The sequence below is a fragment of the Podarcis muralis genome, chromosome 8 (genome assembly GCF_964188315.1).
Source record: "Podarcis muralis chromosome 8, rPodMur119.hap1.1, whole genome shotgun sequence".
Classification (NCBI taxonomy): domain Eukaryota; kingdom Metazoa; phylum Chordata; class Lepidosauria; order Squamata; family Lacertidae; genus Podarcis; species Podarcis muralis.
Window position 1 is genome coordinate 57676779 of NC_135662.1, and position 24656 is coordinate 57701434.

The 24656-nt window shown below is 43.4% G+C and overlaps 1 protein-coding gene across 4 annotated transcripts in view; it reads left to right on the plus strand.

The window, feature by feature from the left end:
* The first annotated feature begins 14137 nt into the window (after nucleotides 1-14137).
* RIPOR2 (RHO family interacting cell polarization regulator 2) overlaps nucleotides 14138-24656 on the plus strand; it is a 100329-nt gene continuing 89810 nt past the window's right edge. For 2 of the 4 annotated variants that reach the window (XM_028737555.2, XM_028737557.2), the window contains exon 1: nucleotides 14141-14697. In XM_028737555.2, the coding sequence (XP_028593388.2) occupies nucleotides 14340-14697 (358 nt within the window). In that variant the 5' untranslated portion in view covers nucleotides 14141-14339. Of the gene's footprint in view, nucleotides 14698-24656 lie in introns of all 4 variants that reach the window. The other 2 variants (XM_028737560.2, XM_028737556.2) reach the window with 2 other exon arrangements.

Genomic DNA, 24656 nt, shown 5'->3' on the forward strand with positions numbered 1-24656 from the left:
ACTCCAACTTGAGAATCATAGATTTATTCAATGCTTGGTGAATCCCAGGCGTGAGCAATTAAAACATTTCCCTGTGTTTCATTCCTTGAGGACTTGAGAATGGACACCAAGAATTCCATCTTACCTTTTCTATAAATGATAATTCTAAATGCTGTGTTCATGTTATGTGTTGAATACATGGCATCTTGTTCCCTTGTTTCCATTTTGATTTTTGTTAGAATTTATTGACATGATTCACTTTAAAATCTTTAATAAAAGCAATGTTTTAAAATATCCAAATCAAGCCGAGCTTTTAGTTTTAAAAACGACTTCCCATTTTTCTCTCATTTTCTGATAATTTATTTGTCTAGTTGTTTATTTAAGCCCAGGGCCTCCTTGGAGGGGAGAGGGGGTGGAAAAAAATCAAAGTGAGCAGTCATGGGGGGGGTTAATTGTTTCTGTTATTTTTCTGGCAGGAGAAGGAGTTATGCTTCATGTTTTCTGTATTATTGGTTATGAAAAATCAGTAAGAGGGTAAGTTGGGAGGAAAGTTGAACAAATGAAGGCAATCATTATTTCCAAACTTGTTGGAATGAAGGAACATTGCATTCTTCTGGAAAGGAAGTTCTCAGGGTTTGCTAAGTTCTCTAAAGTCATTGAAATCATAATAGTTTTCATTCCAATGAATCAGGAGATTACAACAGAGCACCTACATGTCGCATTTGATTTATCTCTCCCTCCCACCATGCACACACTAGCGGGCTGACTGAATCCAACCATGCCATTCACCACTGCTCAGCTGCTGGGATAATTGAAATAAAGCGCTGAGAGTGACTGCTCATTCATTAGTTTCCAGATATATAGGCATATAGAAGTGCAGCTTGATAGGGTACATGTGATTACATTCTTTATGAAGTCAGGCTAAGTGTGATTCATGTAATGGGCACCCCTCAGATTTTGTAAGAATACTTGCGTCATTGTGCATTGTTGTACATAATGCAGCAATGACACAAACTCTTTCTGGCCTTTCTGCCATTCCCCAAAACCCTGACTCTTCACTAAGTTTACTTGCCTAGTTTGATGTTAAACCACATGGAAGCCATTTCAAAATAACTAATTATTGGTCTTGTTTTAAGCTGAGAAGTCTACACTATGTAATTAACTTTAATGGGAGCGTTTGGCATTGGCCGCTGAATGCAGGTGTGGATTAAATGGCCCTTTCTTGAGAACTGGTTATGAGTGGACACCATAGCTGTGTACTCACCACACATTTAAAGCACATGCCCCTCACAGAAAAAGAATCCTGGGAACTGTACCTTGTTAAAGGTGTTGGAAATTGTAGCTCCGGGAGGGTTAAACTACAGTTCCCAGGATTTTTTGGGAGGGGTGTTTGTGTTTGCTTTAAATGTTAATGTGTATTCAGCCTTTGTTGGCTGTTACAGTAGTTAACAGCAATCCTAGAGCAACATTGCTGTTTTGGAAAGCAAATGCCAGGATGCCATCTGGATAGTCATTTCAAAAGGCATAGGGGATTTCAGGCCATTCTTCTGCTTTATGAGAAGTATTCACTACCACCCACATTCCCTGAGCATGCCATGATTGATCCAAGTTATCCTGTGAAAAAAATGAGGTGAGGGGCAAAAATAAAGGTTTGTTCACCCAACAATTTCAGCATGGGGCAACCCCAAGAAAAATGGATCCTATACCGACTTCAAGTCCATGATGAACCAGCTTCAAATCATGAGCAACAGTCTCCATATTCTGAATATAGTTTTGAGACACATCAGAGCACAAAACCCTACAAGGGGGTTACTTGCAACATGTCAATATACAAACTCAGAATGTGACCTAATTTACCTATGGGGCTGAAATGGGCTAGATTTGCGCAGGCTAAACTTTCCCACGCTGGTGGTGCTTGCTCCAATGGCAGCAAAAATCTCAAAGTTTAACCGAGTGCAGAATTTTGCCGTTTCCATTTACGGTGCTCGCTGATCACTGAAAAATAACACAGAGGCGGCATCACATTATCTTCAGAGGGTACAGCTTACTTATTTTTAAGGTTGACACAGAAAAATTATATTAAACAGCAGTGCAGATATTAGCCAGAAGGTGGCACAAGAACAGCGTTGTATGAAGCTCCATAAGAAAAACATGTCAAAAACTGGGTTTCTGCATGCCAAGATGGAATAGCTCCCCCCCCCCCCCCCGCCCAATAATGTGTGCTTGAAGCCTGGTACTGTATATAACAATAATTAGTGTATTGCACTGTGCAGCCATACTTGGACAGGTCCAGAGCTCCAGGAGCCTGGATTATAACATTTATTGCCATTCTACAAGAGACTAAAAGAGATGTCTGTTAGGCATGTCTACGTACCTACCCTGATGCAACATGGGCTGCTTTCTGATGGTAGCAGCAACAAAACAAGCATGTCTACCTTTTGTACTGTAAGGTAAAGGTAAAGTGACCCCTGACCATTAGGTCCAGTCGTGACCAACTCTGGGGTTGTGGCTCTCATCTCGCTTTATTGGCCGAGGGAGCCGGCGTACAGCTTCCGGGTCATGTGGCCAGCATGACTAAGACACTTCTGGCGAACCAGAGCAGTGCACGGAAACGCCTTTACCTTCCCGCCAGAGCGGTACCTATTTATCTGCTTGCACTTTGACGTGCTATCGAACTGCTAGGTTGGCAGGAGCAGGGACCGAGCAATGGGAGCTCACCCCGTTGCGGGGATTCGAACCGCCGACCTTCTGATTGGCAAGTCCTAGGCTCTGTGGTTTAACCCATGTCCCTATTTTGTACTGTACTAATGCACTAGCTCTGTTGACTGCTAATCACCCATTTGAGTGCTAATCACTCCAAGCATATTTCAAGAGTTCAAAGCTCTGCTGGCATGTTCTCCATCTTCTGTTCCCCTGACAACCGTTGATGCCACCAGAACCTACAGGTAGCTCAAGCTCTCCCACCTGTGGTCCCATGAAGGAAAGGTATTTTTCAAAATGCCTTTCTTTATTGTCACAAACAAAGGGCAGTTCCCTACGAGCTCAGCTGCTGATAGACGTGGCATGGGGAAGAGAACCTAAGCTCTCTTCCAAACCTGTGACAGTGAGCTCTCATAGCCTTCTCCCCCTGTTTTTGTGGGTGAGGATCTGTAGCACTCCCTCCTCAAACTCTCCTCCCCTTCCCTTTTCCTTTTTGGAAGGCCTCTCACCAAGGCCTACACTTCTGTATTATGTACTTAATCTGTGCATGAGCATCTGAGGGGGATGGGGTCATTCAGACAATGGCAAACAGAGGCATTAGGGCATGGTAGTTGAATGAAAAAGAGGGAAGTGAGATGATTTCAGCAGGTGTAGCTTGCACGACACTCCCTCTTCTACACAACTATTAGAGGTGCAGGAACAATGTCCTCTTTTGCATCTTTTACATTCAGGCAAAGGGAACAGGGGGCATATTTTTATTGATTTCAGACTTATTGGAAGCTTCCTTCAGGGTTTAATTTAGGAAAAATCCACTACATTTTGAGATGCTGGAAAGGATGGATAGGAGGATGGTTGGCTTAGTAAGATTTCTGTTGTTGTTGTCAGCTTCCTTGAACCATCTTTGGGGAGGAAGTGGAGTTGAAATATTCAAATAAATAAATAAAAGTGTGTGTTATGAGGTGCGAATTTTGGCCTTACAAACCTGCCAAGAAGTCATGGAATTTGTGGTTTAAGCATGCCTCTCAAGGTGTTCTGGGTGCAAAATGCGCCCTCAGGAAATGAGGGATGTGTGAAACATAGACTACAATTCTATACCCAACAGAACTCAATGGGACTTGCTTCTTAGTAGACATATATTCAGTTGCTCTGTCAGGGGAAAACACACTTCTGTCTGCTCCAAGAAATTGTGATTGGAGACTGGGGAATGATGGTGTTACAAGACTCTTGGTTGAAAAATAAAATAAGCTGCCAATTCCTAAACATGTTTATGTGCAAGTTCTTCAATCAAATTCAACATTTCAAAGAAAATGTATTTAGGATGGGAACATAGATGTGAAATATAACATTATTATTTTTTCCGGAAATCTAACATGTGGGAACAGCTGCCCCCCGCTGCCCCCCAAAATAGCCTCTGACTCTTCTGATCTCCAATTCCGAGTTTCAGTGCTAAAAATCACAGCCGCTACCAATTGCACACAATATGCGTTGGAGAAAGAAGACAGAAAAAGAAAAGAGATTCTGCTAGCACAGTGCAAGGGCTCTCTCCAAACCAAGGCTGAGAAAGGGGGGGGGGGGGATGAAAAGATGGAGCAAAGGGAGGAAATCTTGATTCTGAGCCAAACTCTTTTCTGTTCTCTCTCTCCCTGCACCTTGTATATAAATTTTGTTAAATCAAGAAACACTGACCATCATTGCCCTCAAGACCCAATATGATGACAGTGGCATACCTTCCAATATTCCTCCGATGAAAAGAGGGACATCCTATTCCACCAGCATCATAATTTTATTATTTATACCCCACCCATCTGACTGGGTTGCTCCAGCCACTTTGGGTGGCTTCCAACATATATAAAAACATGATAAAGCACTAAACATTTTAAAAACTTCCCTCTACAGGGCTGCCTTCAGATGGCTCGGGGGTTGCATAACTCCATACCCTCCAACATTTCTCTGATGAAAATAGGGACATCCTAAGGAAAAGCATAGCATTTGGGGACCAAATCAGAAACCGGGATGGCTTCTGTAAATCTGGGACTGTCCCTGAAAGGTGTGCAGTGGAAGTAAGGCCCCACCTCCTCCTACCAGCTGGGAAAGGATGGGGACTGAGGTCTCATGGAGGTCAGAGAGTCCCACTGGTCTTTCCCCAAGCCAGGAGAAGGGTTGGGGCTCTTCCAGAACTGACTCCCACTGGCCTCTGAGACGTTTGTAAAACAGCAGACTTGGAGAACGGCAGAATGGAAAATTCTGCATTTATGGAGTGTTGCCTGAAAGGATTTTGCTGCAATTGCACTAGATCAAAAGCTTAGAAACAGCCACAGAGAAGCATTTTCAAAAACCATTGAGATGACAACAGGGAAAACAAAACACTGGAGGGGAATAGCTTGAGAAAAGCATCATCTGGATTTTAATAAATAAGTGAACAATGGTGTCAGTGCTGGAGAAAGCAGCCTTGTGTGGAAGCACTCTCAGTGATGATACTCAGCATGATGGATGGGGAACATGATAGAACCACCTACCCTTAACATCTTTTGTCTGAGCTTCAGATGAAAAGGTGGGGGGAAACTCTTGCCCATTCCTTGTCATTCTAGGAGCAATTCCATGAGATTGCTTCTCAGCTGTTAGTAGTCAGGGAATGATTTATTGATTTCTGTCCTGCAATGCCGATAACTTGTGTCTGTGCACAGAAATGTGAAGCAACGCAACCAAAACTCTTGGAATCGTCCTGTTTAAGAGCCATGGTCGATGGGATGTTATTACTACTGCAAATATCAGCTGTGAGGGGATCCAGATTGGGAGCCATAAGTTAAACCCTGTCCCCTCAGCACCATGCCCTAAGTCTAGATATGTGGGCCCCATTTGCTTAAAAATATCAACACAATTTGTAGTTGAATAATATCACATGTTTTGTGTGTGTGTTTTTGCTCTAGTTGTGGCGTACATTATTCTCCCTCTCCCCATTTCACCCTCACAACAACCCTGTGAGGTAGGATGGGCTGAGGAACTGCGACTGGCCTAATGTTTCATGGCTGAAACTGGTCTCCCAGGTGCTTGCCCAATACTAAAACCACTTCACCACATCAACTCCCTCAGCTCCGAGTCCTGTCTTTCCCTGGGATTCTTCTGGTGGCACCATTTAGCCACTCAGTCGGTGCAGCATGAGACTTTCAATTCCAGGGTTGTGGGTTCGAGACCCACGTTGGGTGAAAGATTCCCACATTGCAGGGGGTTGGACTAGATGACTCATGTGATCCCTTCCAACTCTAATTCTATGATTCTAAGACTCAGCAACAAGCAGGAGAACACATGAGCAGACTCAGGAGTGTACCAGCAGGAGCCACTATGTGGCAGCAGAGAGGACCAGGCCTTGGCAGTTCAGATTGCAGGGAGCTGCTGGGAAGCTGTTTCTATAGCAACAAAGCATCTCTGTTGGTTTCCCATGCTGCTTTCATCTCTTGCAAGAAACTCCTCTTTGGGCCTGGAAAGTTGATTCAAGGAGTCCTGGATGCAGATAAGACTACCGTTATACCAGATTATATGGATATAATCTGGAAAGGGCCAAGACTTACTCCCCTCTCATGTCATGTTCAAGAAATGACTGGAATATTAGATAAGATTTCAAGGAAGAGAAAACAGTTTTTTTTGGGGGGGGGAGGGAATAGTAGACAGCTCAATAGCAGAGTATTTGAAAGATGGAAAAGGGCTAAAAGTGATGTCCAAAGGGAAATGATATTAACCATTACCATTACCGTGGCAATCAATGCAATCTCTATGTTATCATCTGGTTGAAGTATCAGTTCACTTTTATGTCCATCAGTGATTATTTTATACAAAGGATTATTTCACTTGCTGTTGCATTCTGATGGACATTTCAATAAACATTTTAACAGTAACTGGAGAGGGGCAGGGGAAGTAGCACCTGCGGGGGTTTTAAAAGCTTTGCTACCTAATGATCCAAAGTTTTCTGTATCTGATTTGAGTTTCAAAGTAATGTGGCTGGGTGTGACTTGGCTCAGCAGTTTCATTCTTCACTGTGCAATTGAAAGACTCGCTCACCCCAGTGATATTTCAAAGTAAAACTGTGGCGAGAGGACATGCTGCTATTCTTTCTTTTGATGCTGACACTTTGCATTCTTTTATGGAAAAATGAGTTGGTGGAAATATAGGAAGGGAAAGTAGACTCACGCAGCTAAGCTTTTCTGAAATTTCCTTTTGCACTCTGGATGCAGATTATTTAATGCAAATGGCCCACTGAAATCCTTTGTGTTACATGTTTAAAAATATATAGCTTGGAGCCAGTTGAGCATAGAATCACTGACATCTGCCTACACAAAGGTAAAATGTGTTGGAAGTGCTTTATTTTGCAGCTTGAGGAGCCTGTATTAAAGAAGACAAAAAGCGAAGGCACCAACCGGTAGCAAATATCTAGAAAAAATTGCCCTTACCTACACATTGTGTCATGTCTAGATGAAAATACCTGCCTCCTCTATCATTTTTACTCACCCTGATTGTAAAATCCGCACGTGGGAAAGGGTTTGGTCAGATTCTTCTAACCTTGGTTCCTGCCTGGGCATTGGAAAAGCTGTCTATACAAAATAGGAAAGCTATTTATGTGGAGGCTGCCATTGGCTCAGAGTGGAGACAGGTAACAGAATCATAGACTCATAGAGCTGAAAGGGTCGTCCCCAAAGTCCATCTACTGTAATTCTATCTTCTGCAATGCAGGTTGTTGTTGTTGTTTAGTCGTTTAATCGTGTCCGACTCTTCGTGACCCCATGGACCAGAGCACGCCAGGCACTTCTGTCTTCCACTGCCTCCCGCAGTTTGGTCAGACTCATGTTTGTAGCTTCGAGAACACTGTCCAGCCATCTCGTCCTCTGTCATCCCCTTCCCCTTGTGCCCTCAATCTTTCCCAACATCAGTGTCTTCTCCAGGGAGACTTCTCTTCTCATGAGGTGGCCAAAGTATTGGAGCCTCAGCTTCACAATCTGTCCTTCCAGTGAGCACTCAGGGCTGATTTCCTTAAGAATGGATTGGTTTGATCTTCTTGCAGTCCATGGGACTCTCAAGAGTCTCCTCCAGCAGCAATGCAGGAATCACAGCTAAAGAATCATTGACACGTGGCTGTCTGACCTTTGTTTAAAAATCTCCACTGAAGGAGAGTCCACCACCTTCTGAGGTGGTTCATACCACAGTCAAACAGCTCTTACTGTCAGAAAGTTAAATAATAATAGTAAATAAAAAGATTTTCCTATTGTTTAATCAGAATCTCCTTTCTTGGCATTTGAATCCATAGCGGGAGATATGCACTGTAACACTGTTATCAACTATAAACCTTGTGGCAACTGGGGCTGCCTGCTTGGTAACTGTTAACATGTTTATTTACCATGTTATTTTATTCCTGTTTCCTCAGGAAAGTGAGCATAGGATTGCAGCTTTAATGTGCAATTTATTTTTCTAGCGAAAGCCTCAACACTGGAGATTTATGTAAATTTCTCAACAGTTAGAGGGAACTTGAGATGGAAGATTGTTCCCTGCTGAGGGTTTGAATGTCACTCCAACTTCAAAATAATTCTCTTTGTTAAGAGGAGAGTTGTTACTGGCTCATGACCATCACAGAGAGCTTCATAGGCACACACTTGCTTGTAAAAAACCTTTGCCAAGCTTAGCAGAATACTGTAGTTTCTTTAAGGTTGTCAGAGTAACTATGGATTTTGCATGGTATCGAGTAAGGCTGTGCACACACCATCCCTTTAAAGCACATTCAAAACGCATTATTTCCCTCAAAGAATTCTGGGCTCTGCAGTTTGTGAAGGGCTGCTGGGAACTGTAACTCTGTGAGGCCTAAACTCCAGTGCCCAGAATTCTTTGAGGGATAGAATGTGTTTTGAATATCCTTTAAAGGGATAGTGTATGCACAGCCATTGCCCTCATGAGTAAATGCACTGAAATCAGTGTGATTAAGTTTAACATGCTCACCAATTACAGAGGGTCAGTTTTGAGAAAACCAGCCACTACCTTTTAAATCTAAAAATGCATTCATATGAACATCGGAATCTGCCTCATACCAAAACAACCAATTGGCCCATCTTGTTCAGTACCGTGTACTTAAACTAACTGACAACAAGCTCTCTGAGGTTTTCAGAGAGGGATATTTCCCAACCATACCTAGGGATGCAGGTATCCCCCCTCCCCCCAGTGCATGTGTTCACAAGGGCCCACATCTCAATGGTAGATCATGAGCTTTGCACGCAAAAGGTTCACGTTAACACCAAGGTTGCAGGTTTGATCCCCCTATGGAATAGCTGCATATTCCTGCACTGCTGGAGGTTGGACTTGAATGATCCTCAGCAACTCTACAATTCTACAATCCTTGCATCTCCAGGTAGGTCTGGCAAAGAACTCTGTGTGACAACCTTGGAGAGCCTCCAGGGTGGTTTATCTTGTCCAGAATTCGCCTCCCACAGTGGCCAACCAGAGGCCTTTTGGGAACCCAGGAGGAAGACATGAACTCAACAGTAACTCCTTCAGCAACTGGAGCTGCTGAAGAGACAGACTAGAAGGAGAAGAATTATAGTAGTTAGCCTGGGGGGAAATGAGAATAAACCAAGAAAAATCTCCAGTTCATGGCACAGAGCACCTGAGGCCTTCAGATAAATATGTAACACAAACACACAAGCCAAACCTGAGCATTGTCTTAATCTGCTTCGTTCTCCTTCCCTGTGACAACCCTATTAAAAATATTGCCGGCAATGTTCATAACACGAACAAAAGAAAGGGACGATACCTGTCAACCATCCTAATTACAGATCTGTTTTTTGTTCCCAGCCCCAAGCCCCACGCCTGCTGCTATGTCTCACTTATTCATGTAAATTTCGTTTTTCAAAGCAACCGTGAGCGAATTATGAAAAGAGAAAGTGGCTTCCCCCCTGTTCTAATTAAAGAAGCAGAGCCTCATTCATGCAAAGTTCCTCTTTGCCTTTCAGTGGGGGTCTTTTGAGCCCACTTTATATAAGTTGGGAGATGTAACATAATAATATCGAGCTGGGAGAAGAGAGAAAGGGACATGGTCTGTCTGTCACATACCAGTTAAATTATTGCCTGTTTATTTATCCTGAATCATCAATGGTCATGGTGCTATAGGACGACATAAGCAAAAAGGCAAACTTAGACAGCATCTTAAAAAGCAGAGACATCACCTTGCCAACAAAGGTCCATCTAGTTAAAGCTATGGTTTTCCCAGTAGTGATGTATGGAAGTGAAAGCTGGACCATAAAGAAGGCCGATTGCTGAAGAATTGATGCTTTTGAATTATGGTGCTGGAGGAGACTCTTGAGAGTCCCATGGACTGCAAGAAGATCAAACCAATCCATTCTTAAGGAAATCAGCCCTGAGTGCTCACTGGAAGGACAGATCATGAAGCTGAGGCTCCAATACTTTGGCCACCTCATGAGAAGAGAAGACTCCCTGGAAAAGACCCTGATGTTGGGAAAGATGGAGGGCACAAGGAGAAGGGGATAACAGAGGATGAGATGGTTGGACAGTGTTCTCGAAGCTACCAGCATGAGTCTGACCAAACTGCGGGAGGCAGTGGAAGACAGGAGTGCCTGGCGTGCTCTGGTCCATGGGGTCACAAAGAGTCGGGCACGACTAAACGACTAAACAACAACAAAAGCAAAAAGTCAGGCCCCTGTGGTGACACACTTAAAATCTAACTTTTGACAGATGTATTGGAAAGGGAAGGATGGGAATGTGGAAAGTTGCCTTATATTGAGCCAGACCACTAGTCCTTCTAGCTCAGGACTGACTATACCAGTGCAGGGAAGGAAGGAATCATATAATTGGAAAGCAGCATGAGGGTCATCTAGTCCAACACCTGCAATGCAGGAATCCTTTGTCCAATGCGGGACTCGAACCCACAACCCTGAGATTAAGAGTTCCATGCTCTACAGATGAAAAGTTTACTTCCTCTGAGGAGAGAGGACCAGAAAAAAGTGTGGAAGGAAATTAGAAAGTAAGATAAAGGGTTAATATTTTAACCTATCTTTTATTTATTGCATGCATATCACACCATTTCTCCAAAGAGCTCAAGGTTGTGTTCATGGTTATTATCCCCCTCCTCTTTCAATCTCCACAGCAACACTTTCCGTGAGGTAGGTTAGGCTTGGCTGGCCCAAGGTCACCCAGTGAGCTTCGTGGCTGAGTAGGAATATGAATCCTGGTTTCCCTGGGCCTAGTCTGACTCACTAACCACTACACAACACAGGCTTTCATAGCAGCAGCAGCAGCAGCAAAAACTAAGAAGGTGAAGGAGAGGAAAGCTGTTACAGGAGGAAGAAGTGAATGTAAAAGGAACTAGGAGGAGGGAGGAAAGAAACTGGTGGTTTGGGGGTAGGAATAAGGTACAAGTTGGGTGTGAAGGGAGCAGCAGGGAATTCGGGAAATGGGTAAAAATATTTTGAGAGGCATGTGGGAGTGAGAAGGGCAAAATATAAAAGCCAAAGTCATCTCCACCGAGATGCTTTGGATCAGTAAATTCTACCCAAAATTAGAAGGCGCAATACCTCCGGAGGGAATACATTATACTTAGCTTGAGGAAAGCTGAGCTAAAATGCTGTAGCAGTGAATCTAGCAATTTCCAAGGACGGATTAAGAAAACAGACAAATTGGAGGAATCTGAGAATGGTAGACTTCTAAAGTGATCTAATGCATACGGTAAATTCAGAAATGACAAAGCAGATTCTACTGTTTATATTAAACTGCTTCCATATAGCAGGTTTAGGATCATATTATTATTATTATTATTATTATTATTATTATTATTATTATTATTATCATTATCTCAACTTATACACTGCCTTATACCCAGAGGTCTCAGGGCAGTTCGCAACAAGACCACAACATACAAAATCAAACCAAAAGCAGTAACCCAATAACCCTCCCCCCAAAAGCCACATTCTAAAAGGGTGTTGGATGTCAATAAGATCAACCAAAGGCCTGGTTAAAAAGGAACGTTTTTGCCTGGTGCCTAAAGGTGTATAATGAAGGCACCACGCAAACTTCCCTGGGGAGAGCATTCCATAAACAGGGAGCCACTGCAGATATTACCGTATTTTCCATCTATAAGACGCCCCCATGTATAAGACGCCCCCTATTTTTGGGGACTCAGATTTAAGAAAATGGAGGGAGATGGCCCCGTGTATAAGACGCCCCCTAATTTTTCACAACATTTTAAAGGGGAAAAGCCTAATCTTATACACAGAAAAATATGGTAATTGATATTAATTGGCTTAAGTCTAAATCAACATAACTAAATAGGCTGGTGTGTTCTTACTGTGTGAAAGATTGCACTCAGTTCTTGTTGGGAGGTGTATCAATGCATGGCTTATAGCTTAATGCTGAAAATGCAAAATGTACCTGACTTTAATAGAGAAACAACCATTGGACAATGGACCTTTTAATGAACCTGGTGTGAGTTTCTAGTATTGAAAAGTGAAGCCAATCAAGTCTGTGATGCTCTCAAGTTTCACTGTGAACATTCTGCTCAGCTCAACAGTTTATACTGCATTTTTTAAAAACCGAGAAACAGGATGTTGGAAAGCGTTTTAGAGCAAATGGTCTGAGTTCTGTCCTATGTATGCACAGAAGTCAGGTTTTGCAAAAGGGGAGAGATTTTTTTTTTTAATTAGCTGCATTTTAGAGGAGGAGATTTGACAATTACATTTCCAGATAAATATACAAGTAAAATTATTGCACATGGTTTTAGAGAGAGGCTTGGATGTGGACAGGAAGGAATATTTTATTGCAGATAGGTTTAGGAAGAGCCTTGGATTTAGACATGATGGGATCTTTTATTCATAGGTGCATATTTTGTGCCACTGGAAATGTGTTGTTTTATTATTGCTCTTTCACTATGTGATCAACTCTACACAAACAACTCACCCCAAATTCTGCAAGTGCCAGGTTGGACTTCGATAATACTCTCAAGATGGCATTTCAATGGACAAGTGGATAGGTGATAAATCTAATGATCATCATCATCATCATCATCAGTAAGTAAAGTCCTAAAATAGCCCCTTTACAGCTAATATATAGCACTTTTCATTGCTTTATAGTTTCACTCTTCACATCAGCTAAGCAAAAGGTCCTTGCCCCAAAGAGCTTACAGTTCCAAATCAGATGGCACTGAGAGGATAGAGGGAAGAGTGGGATTTCTTTTTTGTCCACCCTTCACTACACTTTACATCCAAGGCATACCTGACATGCTTTCAGTCCACTTAATGCCTGTGATGACATGTATTGCTGTCCATCCAAAGTTAAGTCTGCAATAATAGACTACTTGAGACATGTCCAAATGGAAACTTCCCAGACCGCAGTCTGCTTGTTTGGCACTTCCTTTCGGCACTTGCCTGCTAATGGGTGTGAGTGGTGATGCTAATGCACATGGAGTATTTTAACAGTGAGATTTAACTAGGTGTATAATGGATGTAAAATCAACACTGGCTAGAAGCATTTTCACATGTAACGCTTAAGCAGATTTGTGCTCAGATAAGTCTATGATAAACCCTACATTGGTTAGAGGTTGTTGTTTTTTCAATTTCCAGTGGGCTAGCCATGTTAGGTCACTTCCAGATTATTTGTTTGGTGAGCGTTCATCTGAATTTGTTCTCACAAGGTTTGCAGGAAAGTTAGAGAACATTGGCTAAGTACACATTAACCTGATCATAGTACAAAAATATAGTATTTCTCAATAGGGAATCATTTGTGCTAGTCTGCAATATGCTGCTTTTGCTAGGTACAAAAAAACAAGTACACCGTCTCCATTGATTTTAATAAAATGTCCTGTGTACACAGCCATTAGCAATTGTTTGTCAAGCAAAAGGATACTTCCCAGCATAATTTTCAATCACTTTCCTTATTGCAAAAAGCTCTAATTTTGGTGGAGTGCTAAATCAACTTTAATGGCACAACCTGCATTTGCTATATGTGAATCCTACCCAAAAAGAGCAACAGTCTGCAAGGGACCGTGTGTTGTTTTTGCTGCCACAGACTTAGGCTGCTTGCAGACAGAGGGGACAGAGAGGGCTCAGTTTACAAAAAAATTGTAAATACTGCAAATCGTGCGTTGGCCAAAGGTTTGTTGGTGCTTGTTATCAGGCCCAGAAACATTACAAGCGCGAAGTGGCATGCACGAGAAGACCAATTCTACAATAATCTGGCTTCACATGTGGAAGCAGCGCTTCCATTTCTTCTTCGTTTTAAAATAAATGTTTATTTATTGAACAAAGTTTTCAGCAATACAACCATCTGGCCCCGGTCCATCCCTCAGTAACTATAACAAGGCACAAATATGAGAGAGAGAGAAAGAAAGACAGAGAGAGAGAGAGAGAGAGAGAGAGAGAGAGAGAGAGAGAGAGAGAGGCTTTCTTTCCCTTGTCTGGTGCAAAAAGTCTGCATGCACAGTGGAGCTGCGCGCCCTTCACCGAGAGACCCTTCTGAGGAAAAAAAGCCCCCATTCCCAGGAGCTTGGCTTCTGAGAGGCGCGCGCCAGGTGAGCGGGGCGGGCGCGCGCCTCTCCCCGCCTCGGCAGGTAACCTGGAACCTGCCCTCGCGCCCACACGCCGAGCCTCCGGGCTGGATGAAATTACGCGCCTCTCGCCCTCATGCATAAAACATGGCACGGGAGGAGGGGGAGGCGGCGGGCGACCGCGCGGAGCCCAGCAGCACAGCCGCCTGTCCCGCGTCGCCGGGCTTCCCCAGAGCCGCCGCCGCTGCTGCTGCTGGTGGGCCCCACGCCCCACCCGCCAGAGAGGAAACTGGGTGTCCTCGCTTCCCGCTGGGCCCGCGTCCCCTGGGCGCGTGGATTTACGCAGCGCTTGGCGCGTCGCTTTGGAAACCGCCGCCGCCGCCGCTTCGAGCTGCAGCCTCTGGTGACCATGGAGCTCCCTCCGCGCCTGAACTGCCGCTGCCTGCTGAGGAACCGGCCTTGGAGGCGCAGGACCAAGCGGGGGCCTTTCAGGAGTAAGTGCGCCTGCGAGGCGGGCGCTTTGGATTGGGGCTGGCTTGCTCCTTCCTCTTCTGCTGCCTTCCCTCCCTCTGCCTCCCTCTCTACCAGAGACCAGTAAACCACTGTTATCTTCTTCAGTGGGTTTGCTCCAGGAAGATCACCACTATTTTATTTTATTTTATTTTATTTTATATTTTATTTTATTTATTTAAAATAGCTACTACTGTACATCTTTAAATTGCTATACAGCACTGGATTATCTCACATGTCAAAGTCACTGGCGTGAACGAAAATTTCCAACGCCTTATAGTTTTTGAGTTATAGCTCGGTTGGTAGAGCATGAGACTCTTAATCTCAAGATCAGGGGTTCAAGTCCCATGTGGGGTGAAATATTTGAACCAGATGATCCTTGTGGTCCCTTCGAACTATTCTGTGATTCCGTGAAAGGGGGGATGAAAATTAGGGAAATGTTATATACATGCACAACGCACTTTTTAAAGCAATTTTTTAAAAGCAATGTGGGCTGAAGTTGCTTGTGACTGGGCCCCTTCCAGGATTATGGGCCCTGAAACTTCAACTTCATTAGTTTCATAGCAGATCCTCCCTGATCAACCCCCATCACTGACTGCCTTTTGGTCTGCACAATGGAATTAATTCCATTAGCTAACTTGATGAAGTGGCTCAGCTTCTTTACAGCATGCTGAGTAGTCGCACAATTAATTGAATATCTATTAATTAAATGCCCATTCCCTGCCCCTCACTAACTTTACAAGGAAGACAATCGAATCAGGGAAACATTTTCAGATGATTTCATTGTGCTTAAGTAGTCTAAACCGATGAATGATTAGCAGGGCTGGCCCACCCATGAGCCACATTGAAGCAGCTGCCAGAGGTGGCAGAACCTCACTGTAGCAGTGCCACCATGGGCGCCCCCACCCGCTGCCCCCCTCATCTGGCTCCAAAGAAGCAAGGAGAAGGGGCAGCGGCAGGTTCTGGCAAGCTCTCCTGAAATCTTGCTGCTGCTACCACTTCTCCTCATGGGTGCCACCTGAAGCTGGAACCCATGCAAAAAACCTAAGCCACACGACCCCAGCTACACCTTTCCCTTTCACCTTAGGCAGTGAAACAGGTCGGGCTGCCCCCTGATGATTAGGCCTGGAGTGTTAGGCTGTAATTCTAGTAAATACGTTGCTGCATTCATGCTTTTGCAAGCCTTGTGTGATATTTTAAAGACCAGTTGGGATTCTCTAGCAGAGTGTTCTTCTGCTTGTCAAGAACTTATCCAGGTTGAGGTTCCACAGCACGGAACCCATTTAAAAGCCATGCGCCCAAAACAGAGGTGAGCAGTAAAGGGGTAGAGCCCATGTACCTGAGTGTGGAGCTTACAGAGAAAGCTATGTTGAGGTGTATGGCATTTGATGTGCTTAGAAAGTCCCTGCCACCAAATCCATCCATCCATCTATAACGCTTAGGTAACAGAGATAATCCTTACACAGTTCAGACTTCAATTCGGACACAAGCGCAAGGAAAGGGGCATATGACAATTAGCTGACTACAGCTGTAGTGTGCAGGTTAAGCCACATGTACAAACACAAATATATGCTACATATTATTAAGGAATCAAGCATGGAAACATGTACCCATTTTGCAGATCGGGCTCTCTGAGGCCAATAATTTATATTCCAATGTAAACAGGCCACCACCTTAGTCCTATGGAGAATTAGGTTTGGCTAACTCTGCATAGAATTTAATTGCAACCCTCATACAATACAGCCCCCCTGGATTTTTGCTGTCAGATAAAAAAGTTTGAGGAGGACTGTAGCTCATTGACAGAGCATCTGCTTTGCACGCAGATAGGGTTGGGAGATACGGTACTCTTGCCTGAAACCATGGAGAGTCAGTGTTATCAATACTGAGCTAGATGGACCATTGGTCTCACTCCATATAAGGCAGTTTCCTATATTCCTATCAAAAGTAGGAGGAAATGGAAACCTGTGGTTCTTGCTTGGATCATAGCAAAGCTGATTCTATGCATGCTTACTCAGAAGTAAGCCACTTGGTGTTCCTCTGGCTTACTCCTAATGCTTGCAGTGCTCTTTTCCCACCAAACCCACTGCCAAAGTCTGCTGATGTCACTTGAAGTCTCCATCAGAAAGCAAAATAACAGTAGCAACAGCGCTGCTACACTTCACCGAAAGGTGAAGACCTCTCTGCTCTTAGCACTGGACTGATACTTCATTTCAGTGGAGTTTTTTTATCTTTGGTAACAGAATATATTTCCAGGCCTGGTGCAAATGTCACATCACACTAAAGGTAAAGGTAAAGGGACCCCTGACCATTAGCTCCAGTCGTGACCAACTCTGGGGTTGCGGCGCTCATCTCGCTTTAGTGGCCGAGGGAGCCGGCATACAGCTTCCAGGTCATGTGGCCAGCATGACTAAGCCGCTTCTGGTGAACCAGAGCAGCACACGGAAATGCCATTTACCTTCCTGCTGGAGCGGTACCTATTTATCTACTTGCACTTTGACGTGCTTTCAAACTGCTAGGTTGGCAGGAGCAGGGACCGAGCAACGGGAGCTCACCCCATCACGGGGATTTGAACCACCGACCTTCTGATCGGCAAGTCCTAGGCTCTGTGGTTTAACCCACAGCGTCACCCGCGTCCCTCACATCACACTACTGACCTCTTAAACCAGGGCTCCTCTCCTCTCCCCCCCACATCCTTCACTGGGGAAAACTAATACAATTAGCTTCAAATTCAGTTTGCTAACCAAGTTTAGCAACAGTGTTAAACATGCCAGATCAGGGTTGATGCTGGCAAGAGATGAGAAGATGCTGGAAGATGCATGTTTCCTTATTTTATTATTTCTTATTTCTTATAGACGAGGAAAGTGTGGCCCCTCAGATGTTGCTGGACTCTAAATCCCATCAGCCCCAACCCTTATGGACAACTGTATGGGGAGGTGATAGGAGTTATATTCCAACAACACCTCCAGGGCAACAGCTTCAACAGCCCAACTTTAGACAGAAGGGGGTTCTGCATCAGGCCCACTTTTATCAGTGGGTATCCACAATACACAGGTGGCCTGTGCTGGTCCGATGCAGATCACTGCTTATCCGAATGGATAATATGTATGTATGTGCAGCCAGCTATCCTTCTCTTAGGGCTGCTGAGAGAAAGGCTGGTGGCATAAAATTCTCATGCATGCATAGAGGTGATGGGGAGGTTGTGAAGTGTGACTGCATCAAGCCTCAAGACATGGCAAAAGCCCTGTAAAATGTATTACCAAGTTGGGTAGGGATGAACTGAAAATGAGTGACCCACATCCCAGTGAAGTCAGTAGTAGTGCTCCAGCACAAAACTATTATTCAAGACACAATTCCCCCTCTCCTTTTGCCTTAGCTTCAAATTCTTTAGACAGGCAGCTATGTGCATGTTTAATAAATGGATAACCTGTCATCCTTCCTGCCTCTCTGGCAAGGGGACAGTGAGTTAGGCTGTAATGTTTTTTATATCAAAGGATGGCTACTTTAGATCACTTTGTATGCTGCATGACAGTCTTAAACCCTGATGAAGAGAACAAGACAAATAATTTTGTTGTTGTTGTTTTCTTCAATATTGGAACAAGATTTGTGGAGAGGGACATCAGCACCTTTGATTTGAGAAGCTGGTTAATGCACACAACAAGTGAAAAACTGTAAATGAGGCAGTAGCTGATGGGCGAAAGCAGGTTATTTGCCATGACAGCCTGGCTTAAGCCTGAGGCAATCATTTGAGTTGATACTGTGAAATATACAATAATTGCAAGAACCAGCATTAACCTACTTATCCACGGTTAAATGTGATGCTGAAAAGACTTTGGGGTCTTGCAAACCTTGAGATGGAAGGGCAGCGAGGTGGGTGGATGGGTGTGGATTGGCTGCTTTATAAAGAAAGCCTCAATTGTTTGGAACCGCAGCGCTGGCTGCAATTTCATTGATTTCCAAACATGTAACCCAGAAACGTCAGAGAAACCTGTAATAGAAGACTTCTAAGAAGAATGCAAATGTGCTTTGGGTTCCTTGTAATTGCTTGTTTTTCTTGTGTTCTTGTGACAAATGTAGGCTGGGGAGGGACCACAGCACATGCTTTGAATGCAGTTAAGTTGCAAGTTCAGTCCCTGGTACCTCCAGCTGAAAATGTCAGGTATCAGTTGATGGTGAAAGGTCCAAGCCTGAAAGTTTGAAGAATCTGATGCCAAGCAGAGCAGACAGTAAAAACCTGGCCTGGTACAAAGCAGCTCTCCCTATGTGCCCTTTTAAACTTAATTTAATATAGAAGCTACTTAGGATGGACCAAACCCACAGATGAACTCTTCAACCATCATATTTCATCTGCGTTGTCATGAGCCCTGTGGAGATGGTCAGATGCCAAGGAGGAAAGGGAGGAGCTTGGAGAATTGCAGACAGAGGACCCAGGGGAGGTTCCTAGCATGATGGAGGAGCTGAAATTGGGCATCAGGGGGGTGTCTGATCCACCCCATCTCCAATGCCAGCAGTGGCAACATGAACAAGCCTTGCATAGCTGCTCAGAGGAGTGCCCATTTGATTGCCCAGTCCCAGGAGGCTTGCTGCGCAAATAGCTGTGTCTGCCCCCTACTTTAAAATGAAGCTGCAGGGGGAATGTTGCTTGTTTTTGCTGGTGCTGAGGCATGTATTCTTGCCTGTTGTGTACCTGCTGAACCTTGTAACCTGTACTATGCCTTATGCACCAATCTGATTTGAGCACTATCATCTTTAGCAGAACTCGAGCTAGGAGTTGCAAATTTTCATATTGCAGTGAGAGCCCGGACAGGCACAGTTTTTGTTGATGAAGTAGATCCTTTAGGCCTATATGAGTTGTTATCAACTTCTAAAATAATGCACATTGACTGTTCATTGTTGTTCAGGCTCTCCCCTTTTAACTATTTCCGAATAAACAAAATGGAGACTTTAAAATGGGCCTTTATATAATCTTCCTTTGCCCCATCAAGCCAAATGCAGCCCATTAGCAATGTATGGCAAGTCACAATGGACTTTCTGCCTAGGACTATGAAATGGCAGGCCAAATTGCATGGCTGGATGGACTGTGGTGAGTTTGGCGAGTCACAATTTCTGTTGGGCTCCTTTTAAAGTGTCCATTTGACTTTGCAGCAGATTCTGCCATTATCACTCTCTTTTTTCCTAGAAGCATTCCTTCCTCTGACAAGGCTGCTCACATTGCATTCAGCCTCCCTTGAATAGGCTTTGTTACTTTAGATTCTCTTGAACCCAAAGTAGTGCATAGGGTGGTTGCTATGACAACACAGACTAACAGCTTTTGCCACCCTTTGGGTAGCTAACAGGATGAATGTGCCGTGTAGCTAAAGGGAAACTCATTGACAAGAAGAGCAGCTCAATAAGAGGTTCTCATATGTTCCTGCAACATGGTGTTGGCTTCCCTGAAGTGATATTTAGTATGCAATATGGGGAGAACTTGGTGTGTAGCTAAATGTTGCAACACACCTAAATTATCTGTCATTTCCTTTTTGAGTCTTACTACAAGCTTCACTTTCCTCATGTACTTGCATTTTGTTCCCTGGTGCATTTAAATGACTGGAAAACCAGCTAGCCTTCCTGCTTTCTTGTTCTTCTCTTCCAAATTGCCTTTACTTTGTTTCAACTCACACAACTCCCCAGCTACAGTTGCGAATGAAGATATATGAATACCTTCCAAACAAATCATCCCATCCTGCTTTTAGGCTATAGTGTTGCAGCTGTAAGGCAGGGAGGGTGGGTAGTGGTGGGGAGAGATTCCATTATTTAAAATAAACTGGAAAGTATGGGCAGTATTCAACTACCATGCCCCATCCGTTCAGGAATTTCCTCTTGTGCAACAACACTTTTCTGGGTCTCCTTCTGCACACCTTCACTAGAGGGTTGAGGGAACCCCCAGATCAGGTTTAGGGAAAGGAGAGAGAAAGCAGGGCTCATTGCACAAGCAGAAATCCTTGTGTGCTGATGGAACAGTCGCATAGTGATAAATTGGCTAGAACCCTCTGCAAGGCTTTGATTGTGCTAGAATACTTGTACGTCTCTTTCAGGAGACATACTACCTCTGCTCTCTCTTGCAGCCTTGATAGGCTGGGGAAGGAGAGCCAGCTGTAATGGGGTCCAAATGCAGATCTGTTGCAACTGTACAGTGGTACCTCGGGTTAAGAACTTAATTCGTTCTGGAGGTCTGTTCTTAACCTGAAACTGTTCTTAACCTGAAGCACCACTTTAGCTAATGGGGCCTCCTGCTGCCGCTGCACCGCCGGAGCACGATTTCTGTTCTCATCCTGAAGCAAAGTTCTTAATCCGAGGTAATATTTCTGGGTTAGCAGAGTCTGTAACCTGAAGCGTATGTAACCTGAAACGTATGTAACCCAAGGGCTGTGCTTTTCCCAGCTCTTTCAAGTCTGAGGAGGTGCCTGAATGAACTTATGTGCTAGTACAGAGCCAGCACAAGTCTTTTAACAGGACAGAGATAACATTGTTTGCTCTGTTAAAGATGCTTATACCAGGAGGTGGGCAGGAAGAGCTTGTCTCTGTTGGTTCTGCCACATGTTTTGTGACTTCCAGTATCCCTGATCATGGTATCCTGCTGGAATGGGTCCTGGATCACCATGCTTTATTAATTTACTTCATATATATGTTAGAGATATGTTAATTTATATTAACGTATTATGCTAATCCATGATTTGTTGCAACCATGGTTTGCTTCACAAACCATGAGTCATCTGACAGGTGAGCAAGCATGACTTGTTTATTCAGAGCTTGATTTGTTTTCACAATCCTCTTGTTGTATGTCTCTGTTGCTTGATAGGTGCCTGTTGTGGGATGGACAAACAAACCATGGTTAAGCAAAGCTGTTGGGCTCAGACATACTGCTAAACCATTGTTTCCTAAGCCAGCAACAAACCACATCATAGTTTGTTGGTATTGTTACTCTGGTGGGCTGGATTTTCACATTCAAACAAACCATAGTTAGTCTGAAGAATCCATAGCTTAGCGTTATATGCAAAATCAGACCACAGTCTAAGTTGGCATCGTGCAGCTTCCTATGCTAGAAAAAAATGTTTTTTTTTTTTTTCTTTCTTTTATGAATTCATTAGAATTGTAGGATTTTATACAAATTGTGGTACACAGCAGAGACATGATGACTGAAATGCTCTTCTAACACAATCAAAGTTAATGTACCAGAGAACCAAATAGAACATTAAATGTCAGTATCCAACAAAAAGAAAATTAACCAGAGATATAATATTGTTTGAAGTTGGGTCTAGGGGGCTTAAATTAGTGAATGGCTCAGTTGCAGATGAGGCTGAGTGAAACTGTAGAGGAACCATCTGTAGTGATAAATTTTGGCATTTAAAATTCAGATAATCATTCTTCGTTTTAAATCACTTCTGTTATGTTTTATCATGTTACACATAAGCTCAGTTTTATAAATGGTACAGGAAATATCATTATAATATATTTTTACAGCATTTGCATGTCACAGGCAGCCTCTGTGCTATATTCAGATCATATAGAATTCAGATCACTAAAGAATCTAATTATGGAGAACTGCTGGGTTTACACAGCTGTCACTTAAATTCTAGGTTGGTGCTTTTAATTTAGTTCACCCACGGTGAAAAAGTGCATTGCTGATCTATTTTAATATCGTTTGGAAACAAACAAAAACAGCAGTATGTAAATTGACTTAGTGCATTCTCCACCCAGTCAACTGGATAGCGTGACATTTGCTCTTTTGCTGCAATCTCCAGTGGCTAGCTCACTCTTCTGTAAAATGGGTGACATATTTTTCTGCCATATATATTTGACCTAGTTAAGTAGATTACATTCAGAACAGGAAAAAAGTGATGGCACAAGCTTTGATGTGGTGCCTCCGTTATATAGTAGATGCCAAAACATCTATATTCAAGGACGGCTATATATACATGGAGCAAATCTTCTGAAGTATTAAGTTCAGATATTTCAGAAGGCAAAGAACAAGGGCAATTAAAAACCCAAAACCATTGAGGTCTGTTTAATGCCAAAGGCTTAAGGGGCATTCCTGAGGCCCTGCTATGCCAAAAAGCAGCATAATGTAGTTAGGATCCTATGTACTTCCTGCAATAAAATGATCAGTAAAACGATAGCATTTTAAGCAGGAAAAAATATACCAACACCAGCAGACACCCCTACAACGTATGTGGTATCATTCATGGTGGTGTACACTAACAGTGTTTGTACATTAGACATGCACAAGTGGAACCAAGGAACACATAGTGAAGGCAGAATGGCCCCATGAAGTGTCTGCACCAGCACACACACAAAACTAACTGAACAAAGAAAACTGCTGTTAGCACTACTGTGGTTCGTGAGCCGGGCAGTGGACATGCTTTAGAGCTCCCTGCAGATAGAGGCTGAGTTCCTTCCCATTACAAATGAACTTGCACACCAGGGTGTTATTGTGATGATGACATCTATTTAGATGGTGCTTTTGTAATAATGTGTTGGTTCTATTTGTTAGATACAACAAAGTGTGTGTGTGTGTGTGTGTGTGTGTGTGTGTGTGTGTCATGAAGAAAAATAAATTAGGGCAGAGGAAGAAGGAAGCTTTAATATTTTTTAATCTACGCTGTCCACTAAGTGGCAGTGTGACTAGGCTCCAGAAATGAGTTCTTTTGTATCTGACATGGCATGCCAAAAGTGAGAAGCAAAGAATAAGGGCTACACAATGGGAGGAAAAAGGTGATTGATGTAGTGGAATATAGGGGGAACATAGTCACTGCTCCCCTGTCATGCAGCGATAAAACATTTGCTATGCCCTGAGTCCAGCAGAAAAAGAAAATAAGTCTGTCTGACACAGAGAACAACTATGATTGCACTACAGCAGGGCTCCCAGTTTCATGAGGGTGTCCTGAGGTAGAATTTTCAGTGCATAGCAAAAATCCCAACACAATGATTGCTGCAGTAGCATCCAAAAACCTTTTCCCATTGCGGCAGGACGTGCTAGTGTCACTGAGCTGGCCCCCCACAATGTTCGCACCACACACAGCCTTGAAATGTGGCTAGAGAAGATGCATGGAGAGTTGGACCAAGTCAGAACTCACGATGATTCAGTTTCATGTTGCTTTAAATGCCTTTTGGCCACCACTGTGCCAGTGATCTACAATAATGCAACTCTATACTCCTGAAATACAATAGCATCAGGCTGCAATGTGCTTTCGTTTAAGAGATGGTACTGCAAGACGTTCCCTGCTTGCTTTGTCAAGGATGACACAGGAACTTCACCAGCAGTAACCACACTTCAAGTAGCACTTAAGTTCTAGATCAGGGATTGGGAATCTGTAGCCCTCCAGATGTTTTGGGTCTAGCCAGCATGACCAATGGCCAAGGATTATTTATTTAGTCATCTCAGGAGTAGCACTACAGGACACTGGAAACTCTGTCTTTCCCCAACCAGCAAGCCTTGGGTAGTCAGGCTGATGGTGCTCTTAGTGAACACCAGGTCAGTCTACAACAAAACAACACTCCGTTGCAGCATGACTGCTGATGAAAGGGCTACCTGTATTTTTTTTTTAAAAAAGATATTTATTAAGGTTTCAAGAGTGAAGCAAATTTCACAACACATAGTAAAAAAGAAAAAACACCGTACAAACAACAACAAAACACAATAAAGAACCCATCATAAAAGACAAAAAAGACACAAAAACATAAAAAAAGAAAAAAGCCATTTTCTTGGATATTATTCTCATATTCCTCTTTCTGGACTCCCTCACATCTCCCTTTTCTGTGTTCCTTTTTACAGAATCTTGTTCAGCAATACCTCACCTTTTTTCAAATCTTAATTCATATTATACACTTCAACTATTATGCCTCTATTCTTCCCTCCACTTTTTCATATTGTTTAGGTTTGACATAATATTATTCTGACTTCACCTTT